The sequence below is a fragment of the Phoca vitulina genome, unplaced genomic scaffold (assembly GCF_004348235.1).
Source record: "Phoca vitulina isolate PV1807 unplaced genomic scaffold, GSC_HSeal_1.0 scaffold30, whole genome shotgun sequence".
In the NCBI taxonomy this organism is placed as follows: Eukaryota; Metazoa; Chordata; class Mammalia; order Carnivora; family Phocidae; genus Phoca; species Phoca vitulina.
In genome coordinates, this window is record NW_022589733.1 from 9,640,375 (window position 1) to 9,649,484 (window position 9,110).

The 9,110-nt window shown below is 47.0% G+C and overlaps 1 protein-coding gene across 2 annotated transcripts; it reads left to right on the top strand.

Annotated features, from left to right (window-relative positions):
- The first annotated feature begins 697 nt into the window (after window positions 1–697).
- ARL2BP (ADP ribosylation factor like GTPase 2 binding protein) lies at window positions 698–8,907 on the top strand. 2 transcript variants are annotated; one of them, XM_032424585.1, is made up of 6 exons: window positions 698–2,218; window positions 2,965–3,026; window positions 5,007–5,113; window positions 6,551–6,636; window positions 6,832–6,928; window positions 7,470–8,907. In XM_032424585.1, the coding sequence occupies exons 1-6, from the start codon at window positions 2,181–2,183 to the stop codon at window positions 7,569–7,571; spliced, it is 492 nt and encodes a 163-aa protein (XP_032280476.1). In that variant the 5' UTR covers window positions 698–2,180; the 3' UTR covers window positions 7,572–8,907. The 2 variants fall into 2 exon arrangements, with proteins under 2 accessions (XP_032280476.1, XP_032280478.1); XM_032424587.1 differs by lacking the exon at window positions 698–2,218 and adding an exon at window positions 2,250–2,637.
- Window positions 8,908–9,110: the final 203 nt, after the last annotated feature.

Consider the following 9,110-nt stretch of genomic DNA (forward strand, 5'->3'; position numbering starts at 1 on the left):
GGTGTGAGAAAACCCAAGCATCCCTGGGAAGACGTACATGGAAAGAAACTGAGGAGCCCCCTCCCTGCCAACCACCAGTCCTCTAACAAACATCCACAGCTGAGCTCCCAGCCAAGAGCCAACAATAATTTGCCAGTCATGTGAGTGAGCATGTTGGAAGAAGCTCCTCTAGCCCCATTCCAGCTGCCCCAACTGATGCCAAGTGGAACAGAGACTAGCTGTCACTACCAAGTCCTGCCTAAATTGCAGATTAGTAAGCACAATAATCATTGTTTTAAGCCACTGAATTTTGGGGTGGTTTGTAACAGCAATAGATAACCAGAACAGATGAAATCATCAAGTCTCCTACTCCACTCTGATCCCATATATGATTTAGAAGTAGAAAAAGGGTGGGCAAGTTCATTTAGTCCAGAAGAAATAAGTGGTTTATAAAGAAAAATAGGTCATGAGGAAATGCTGAGGTTGCTTTGAGCCGCAAAACCAGCACTTAACTTAAATGTAATTCAGTCTAGTTAATCAGCAAACCTTTATAGATACCTGTCTTCTACTTGGTGCTAACTATAGTACCTCTGAGAACTGATCTCGTTCACTCTGGATATAACAATGTCTTGGTAACCATTTTTAGTTCCAGAACCCAATGTTATCTATTTTTTTTTTTTTTAATTTTATTTGAGAGCGATAGAGAGCAAGCATGAGTGAGCAGGGGAGGGGCAGAGGGGGAGGGAGAGGACAAGCAGATTACTGGCGCCATCCAATGACCCGGAGATCACCACCTGAGCCAAAAACAGAGTGGACTGCCCAACCAACCAACTGAGCCACCCAGACACCCCTTCACTATTTTATATCCATTCAAAATGTCAGTTCATTCAGGCTGGCCATCTGACCCTCAGATCAAACCTAAGCCAGACCTTAAATCACTCTAGACATGTACCACACATTTGGCCCAAGGGTATAATGCAACCAAAGACACATAACGCCTAGTGGTCCAATCAAGAGAAATCAGCTCTAGGGAATCCTTTTGCAAAATTTGGCAGTTTGGGAGAGGAGTTTTCCTGGAACAAAGTTACCCGATTTCTGATTACGTTGATTCAGTGATTGTCAACTTTTATCTTGCCTAATTAGCCAAGGAACTAATAAATGCCAAATAATGTTTATGATGTGAACATTATCCTTTTGTGTGACTATTATCTTTATGATGTAAATTACAAGACGTCTACCTCTTGCGGTGGGCTTTCTTTCCACAAAAGGGAGTAACTGTCTTGAGAATCAGAGTCTGCATTATCTGATTCAAAAGCTAAGGGATTGGCTCCCAAGAAATCTGCAGTTTACAGTGCTCTTAAAACCCACTTTAAACGATTTAATCTTCTTTTTAAAAAGATATTTATTTTAAAGAGAGCACAAGGGGTTGGGGCAGAGAGATATGGAGAGAATCTCAAGCTGACTCCACGCTGAGTGCGGAGTCCCACGCCAGGATGAATCGCAGGATCCTGAGATCATGACCTGAGCGGAAATCAGAGTCCCACCTCAAGGACTGAGCCACCCAGGCGCCCCCTATTTAATCTTCTTAAATCCTGTAATTTATTCCCAAATTGCAAGTGAAGAAATTGAGGCTCTTCGCTTCCATTCCTTCCTCCATAAAATGGGGGCAATGTGAGATTTAACCGCCACAAAGCGAGAGAACACTCCCGTAAACCCAAGCAAGCGTCCCATTGAGTCTCAAAGGCTTCCCCTAGCGCCTCTCAATCCCTTTCCCTCACTTCCTCGCCCCATCTTTGCCCCACCCCCGGCGTCTAGCAGCGCGCACCTGTGATTGGCTCTCGGGAAGCGCGAGGCGGCAGAAGGGGTTTGGTGGCCGTGGTGACGGGAGGCGGGGCGCGGGGCCGGGCTGTGGGTAACTGACGCCCGGACCCCACAGCGGCAGCGGCGCGCACTGAGAGGCCTGGCCGGGTGCGGGGGGCCCCGCAGGCGCGTGGCCGCTGCCGGGGAGCCTGAGGGCCGGGCCTCGCACGCAGGGCCTACCCGGCTGCGCCGTGAGCGGCCGCGGCGTCGGCGGCGAGGCCTCCTAGATGCGCGTTGGGGCTCTACGGAGCAGAGCGGAGGCTGGGCCCGGGCCGCGAGCAGGGTAGGAGGCCGACCGGCCCGCTCGCCCCGCGGTGGATGCGGCGGCGGCGGCGGCGGCGATGGACGCCCCAGAGGAAGAGAGCTTCGCGCTGGCCTTGTGAGTGACGCCGCCCGGCAGTGCCGGCGCTCGCCTGGGCCTCCGCCCTGTGAAACGGTGTCCTGGAGGGGTGGGATGGGGGTGAGGGACCGCCAAGGCTCCGCCCCAGTTCCCGCCGCCGATTGCGCGGCCGCAGCGACCGCCGGGTTCAGGCCGGGAGGACGGGAGTGCGGCGAGAGTGTCACGCGATGAGCAACGCCTCCATCACAATCCCCCCGCCCCCGCCCCTTAGTCGTCAGCAAAACCTGGCAGCTTTGAGCTGCCGAGGCCGACCACGGGTCAGAGGACCTTCCACCACCACCACCTCCACCATCAACTCCTTTGGGGACTCCTGAGCCGATTGCCCCCCAGGCCAGTATCTCGCTGGCGCCAGGTTCACGCTCACAAGCCGATAGGTGTGGGGTGATAGCGAAGATGCGGTGAGTAAACCTGAAGGACAAACATGCGAGGAGCCTTAAGATGTGCCCTGCGAGCCGTTGCTCCCCTTTATTTGTCCCTTTTGTGGCTCCTTGTGTCCTAACAGGTTTTCTGAAAATGGAGCCATTCAACTTCGATGTCACAAATGTGTCAAGTGGGTTTTCCTGTTCGGAATTGCTACATTAGGCAATAATCATTCTTAATTCGTTGAAGCTGGGTGATGGAAAGTTCACTTTGCTGTTCTTTTTTAGGCATGTTTGAAAATGTCCCTGATACACTTTTTTAAGCGAATTCTTTGAAACAGCACCTAATCCAGTTCTATTTTTCAGCTCTTCCGCCTCTGATGCAGAATTTGATGCTGTGGTTGGATATTTAGAGGACATTATCATGGGTAAGCTTCCTTGAGCCTCAGTCTAACCTGTGCTCTAAATTTAGTTCTTAGACCCTTGCGGTTTGGAGAGTTAATATTGAGAGAAAACAGCAAGCTGAATATAAATTTTAATGTAGCACAGAATAATATTAAGTAAGCCTTACTGTGATTTTAGAGGCAAACATCCCCCATGGTTTTAACAACTAATAACCATAGCTTCAGGTCCTGGGAGGGACTTATTCAGGTAATGGGGCCCTAGACTTTAGGAGCCTCTTGGCAAAACTTCAGGAGCGACTGACCTATTTTATTTCAGAGAGTAAGAGGAATTCCATTTTTCAGTTTTGAGCTTTAACGTTTTCATGACATGAACCACAGCGTAATACCATAGCCATAGCACACGTGTCAATGAAGAAAGTAAGTGCCATACTTCAGCTGGTTCTGTATTTTCCTGGGTTCTGAGTTCCCCTTTGTGCATTCATTTTGGTGCATACAGACCTGCTAAGTATAATAAGCAGTAACAGGCACCCAAGGTTTAAGACAAATAACATGGGAGTGAAAAACTTTGAGAAAACTTTTTTTTCTTTAAATTAGGCAAAAAAAGGGACTCCGTTATTTTGGTGGTATTTCATAATCTGTGTTTCGTAGTCTAGTCTGAAAATTACTGACCCAAGCTTTTGTATCTTCAGATCCCAAAAGTTCACACCCTTAACACCTAAATACAGAGGTTTCACCAGTAAGCCCTTGTCCTGTGTGAATCTGAGGGCTTCTGGGGAATCCTCAGGAATACTTTTGAGTTCTTCCATCCATTTGGGCACCCTGTGTGCCATGGGGAAAAGAGCCTTTTTTTTTTTTTAAAGATTTTATTTATTTATTTGACACAGAGAGAGAGCATAAGCAGGGGGAGTGGCAGGCAGGCAGAGGGAGAAGCAGGCTCTCTGCTGAGCAAGGAGCCCGATGCGGGACTCGATCCCAGGACCCTGGGATCATGACCTGAGCCGAAGGCAGCCGCTTAACCGACTGAGCCACCCAGGCGCCCCAGAAAAGGAGCCTTTTTAAAGCTCGGTATTTATCCTAAAGGCTAGGTCATTTGTGAAGCTTTCCTTTTATTTTCAGAATATTCTCTTCACTTGTTAAAATATCTTATTCTTTCACATTTAGGTGTTTGCTATAAGCTAATCTCTATACGAATCCTCTGAATTCCACCTGGCAATCCTTTATAATAGGTACTCTATCATCCTCATTCACTAGTTGACAGAAGTGGGGCTTAGAGATACTAGGAAATGTCCCCAAGGTCACACAATTTAAGTGACTGAGCTAGGATCGGAGCCCATATGCTTAATCACTACACTGTTTCCACCATAGCTGCTGAAATCCTATTAAAAGAGAACCATCCTGGGGCGCCTGGGTGGCTCAGTCGGTTAAGCATCTGCCTTCAGCTCGGGTCATGATCCCAGGGTCCTGGGATTGAGCCCTGCATCAGGCTCCCTGCTCAGCGGGGAGTCTGCTTCTCCCTCTCCCTCTGCCCCGCCCTTCCACTCAAGCTCTTCTCTCACTCGTTCTCTGTCTCTCAAAAAAATAAAATCTTTAAAAAAAAGAGAGAGAGAGAGAGAGAACCATCCCATTCCTTTGTGGAAAAGGAATGTAAAGGAGTTCCCAAGCCACCGTTTGGGTGTGTTTAAAATGGACCAAAGGATGGTGGTAATGGTTGCACAACAACGGAGATGTACTTAATGTCACCAAACCACACTCAAAAATGGTTAAAATGGTGAATTTTATGTGATTAAAAATATGAGTATTTGTTATTAATAAAAAGACTGGATTGGGCTCTTTGAATGTCGGTGTCCTATTGAACACCTCCTTAAAACATCTTTAGTTTTCCCTCTCCTAGAGACTGGCCACTGAGAAAGCAGTTGTGCTGGCGCAGAATTCCTGCCTGTTTATCAGTCAGAATGGTTTTTAGTCTCTACTGAAAAAGCATAGAATTTCCCTATTTTGGTTCAGATGCCGAGTTCCAGTTATTACAGAGAAATTTCATGGACAAGTACTATCAGGAGTTTGAAGACACAGAAGAGAATAAACTCACCTACACGCCTATTTTTAACGAATACGTAAGTGGTTTTGTTTCTCTCCCCGCAGATTAGGAGTTCTTTAAAATGTGAATTTAAAACCAAAAGATGTTGACGTTTGCTGTACTTTTAGAAGCTGCCACCAATACCTGCCAGGAGTTGTTTAGAATCCGGTCTAGTTTTCACCTCCCATTGCTTTCCTCTGCAGTGTTTGGTGATTTTTGTCCAACTTCTGTTTTAAAAAATGGCTTGATCATAGTCCTGTTTTCAGTTATAATCAGTTATAATATATGGGTTCACAATACCTTGCATTCATGTGCTTTGACCTTTGGACTTGCACACACTACAGTTTACCCTCAAACAATGTGAGGAGGGGCACCTGGGTGGCTCAGTCGTTGGGCGTCTGCCTGCTTCTCCCTCTCCCTCTCCCCCTGCTTGTGTTCCCTCTCTCGCTGTGTCTCTCTCTGTCAAATAAATAAAATCTTAAAAAAAAAAAAAAATGTGGGGACTAGGGGTCCCGATGCCTGTGCAGTCCAAAGTCCCTGTATAACTTCTGACTCCTCAAAAATGTAACTACTAATAGCCTATTGTTGACTGGAAGCCTTACCAATAACGGAAATAATTGATAAACACGTATTTTGTATAGGTATCCTATACTGTGTTCTTATAATAAAGGAAGCTAGAGAAAAGAAAATGTTATTAAAATCATAAAGAAAATACAATTAAAGTCCTGTATTGATCAAAAACAAAAACCAAAACAAAACCCACATATATGTGGAGCCACGCCGTTCAAACCCTTACCGTTCAAGGGGCAACTGTATTTTTTTCTACTACATACCCAGTTAGGTACTGCATGACTGTCAGGCAGAAGTGAAAACCAAGACCGAGATCATTAATTAGTTGGTGGGGAGACCAAGACTAGAACCCAGGAGTCTCAACTCTGGACCCTCAGGTTTTTCCATTGTGCTGAGGCCTCGAGTAACCTCCTGGAACGATCTCGTCTGTCTGAGCAAAGGTTTGATCCTCCCCACTTTCTTAACCTTAGAAACAGGGCGGACTCGACGGTTTTCTCCAGACGGGCCTCCGCTTATAAGGAAACCGATTACCTGCAACAATATGCTTCTTTGTACGTTCTTTTTACAGATTCCATCTACCCAAGAAAAAAGGTCCTACTTACTCCATTCTTGGCTTCCTGTCACGGGGGGCGGGGGGGGGCCCTGCTGTCCGCGGCCTCCACCTACGTCGGCGCGTTCGTCTTGTCGCAGGGCCGTTCCCTGCGCAGCCGCTGTGCCGCGTGGGCCCGGGCGCATGCTCACTGAGGACAGGCGCCGCACTGTGGTTCTTTGGTGTCCCCAGCGCTCAGCGTGGAGCCTGGCACATAGAATAGGCTCTTGGGAAATGGTTGCAAAGGGCTAGAGGCCAGGCTTTCTGGAAAGCAGCCTTGTTTTCCTAAAACCAAGATCCTTTCCACCGTGACAGATTTCTTTGGTAGAAAAGTATATTGAAGAACAGCTGTTGGAGCGGATTCCTGGATTTAACATGGCAGCTTTCACCACAACTTTACAGTGAGTTGAGCTTGACTGTTTTTTTCTCCCCCTTCCTCCTCCTCCACTCTGAAAAAAGACCCTCCTTTTTCTTCATTGCATGAACGTGAAGGTTGAGAGCACTTGGTGGTCAGGTCCTGGGGTGGGAGGCCCTCAAAAACCCTCTAGTGGATCGGTTTCAGTCTTTGATGAAACAGCCATCCTTTTCTTTTGCAGGCACCATAAAGATGAAGTGGCTGGTGACATATTTGACATGCTGCTCACGTTTACAGATTTTCTGGCTTTTAAAGAAATGTTTCTGGACTACAGAGCAGTAAGTCACTCTTGCTCACTTTGTCAGCCACATCGGACCACTGAGCAAATTCCAAGTAGACCTGTCAAGCACAGACCAGCTGCCAGGTTTCTCCCCACGACTGGCCAGTGTCAGTCTGGTAGCTAGCAAGGTGTCAGGAGCATAGCTGCTTTCCCCCATCAGGGACCCAGTACCCTTATTGAGGGACTGCATGCTTACGTTTTGTCACAACAGGTCCCAGGTACCTCTTATACACCCTAAATAATCAAAAGGACAAAACTGAAAAGCAGGTCTCATTGCCTTGCCTCTCTCATAATGCAGGCTCTTAATAGGAAAAAATATATTTCAGTGAAGAGAGGGAACACTTTTTAAAGAATGATGGGGCCAGTGCTGAACAAGAATGCAAAATAACTTCCTTCCCTCTCCAGTCTGCTCCCCTGTGGCCCACCCTCCCAGCCCAGCACCTCCTAACCCCATGCCAGAGACAGGGTTCTGAGCTAGAAAGGACGTTTTTTTCCCCTCCTATTCCTTGCCTCTTAGGATTGTTTTTTTTCTCATGCAGGAAAAAGAAGGCCGGGGACTGGACTTAAGCAGTGGTTTAGTGGTGACTTCATTGTGCAAATCATCATCTGTGCCAGCTTCCCAGAATGACCTGCGGCCCTAGGTCCCACCACCAGGCAATGCGATCTTTCTGGACGTTGCCAGCCAATAGACTGGAAGAGGCTCTGGCAATGTGACAGAATACATGTTGGAAAGACTGCCTGTTCTGCAACTCCTTATTAATGTTAAGTATTGATGGGTTAGAAGACAATCGTCTGAACCTCCTGAGACCCTGAAGCACCTTCTCATGTTCAGTAATCCTAGCACTCCTCCCCAAGCAGACCCCTCTCAGGCCTCTGCATCAGGCTCTGCCAGAGCAAGCCCAAGGCCAGCATTGCCCCTTCCCCAGCATACGTGTTGGTAGGTCAGCAGCATTGGAAGAACCCACCATCTCCAGCCCTCTTTGGCTCGGCAGGCTCTGCATGTCCTCCAGGCTTTTTCTGTGCTCACACAGCCCTCTGTATTCATCTCTCTCAGACTTGCGGCCTCAATGGGCTTTTTGCCTGTGGGGTAACGTGTCTCTAGGCTGTCAGTCAAGCCAGCTGCCCACCCAGCTGAGCTTTCTGCATCTCATCCCATTCCAGCTAGTTAGAATCAACTGAGAGATGTCCCTTGCCTGAAGCTACACGTGAAAATCATTTCCTTGTCTTATTTTGCAGTCCTTGCATCACTGTCTTCTGCTGGTCCTGATGTGGTCTGTTTCTAGAATTCTCTTAAGCATTTTTAGAAAAATATTTTTATAGAAAAATACTCAGGCTAACCTAGTGGATATAATCTTGGAGCTTCCATGATTACCCACTTAAAGATCAAAGTATTATATGCTGTGTGCTTTTTAGCTGTTAGTGCTATGAAAGCAAAAATGCTTTCTACGTTGGCCTTCCTGGTTTACTGGGTGCCAACAAGTGTGTGCTTATGCTGGAAGTAGGCTCAAAGGTCTCCCTTTCCTGCAGCATGTTAAGTGTTTGTACAGGTTTGCTAAAACCCTTTCTGTATAAATCAGTTTGTTAGGTTTTCTGTTGGGGTAGGGTCTCTGTAGTTCCTTCCTCCTATCAAAATCTCCCTACCAAGATGGTGTTCCACTGAGCTAGTTCAGCATGAGTTAGGAGAGAGCAGACAGCTTTACTGGTCACCTGTATGCTTTGATTTAGCACAATATTTCATAGAAATTATTGACCAGAAAACACGGATGTCACATCTCTAGAAAGAAAGAACATGGTATTTCAATTCCCAGTGTGTACCCTCTGTATTGTTTTTAAGTAAAAATGAGACTCTATACTGACCTCAATCACCTGTTCTGGTTTTAAAGTATGAGCTATATAGACTGTGTTTTTCTGTACTGATGTATGGCGCTTATTAAATACTTTTGTACCATGAGTAAACCTGGAGGTGCGTTGCAAGAACTGTGATTCTTCACAGGGTCTTCCCTTCTTTACTGTCGTGGCTGCCATTGGGTCACTGCTACTCTGGTCCTTAACCCCTTTCAAGCCGAAGACTTGCCAGCTTTTTCAAATGCTGCCTCTCCTGGCCTTGCTTTCCCTTCTTGCCCTTTTGATAGAGAGGCCTGCGCACTGTAGGCCCAGCATGTTCGAAGTACTTGATGAAG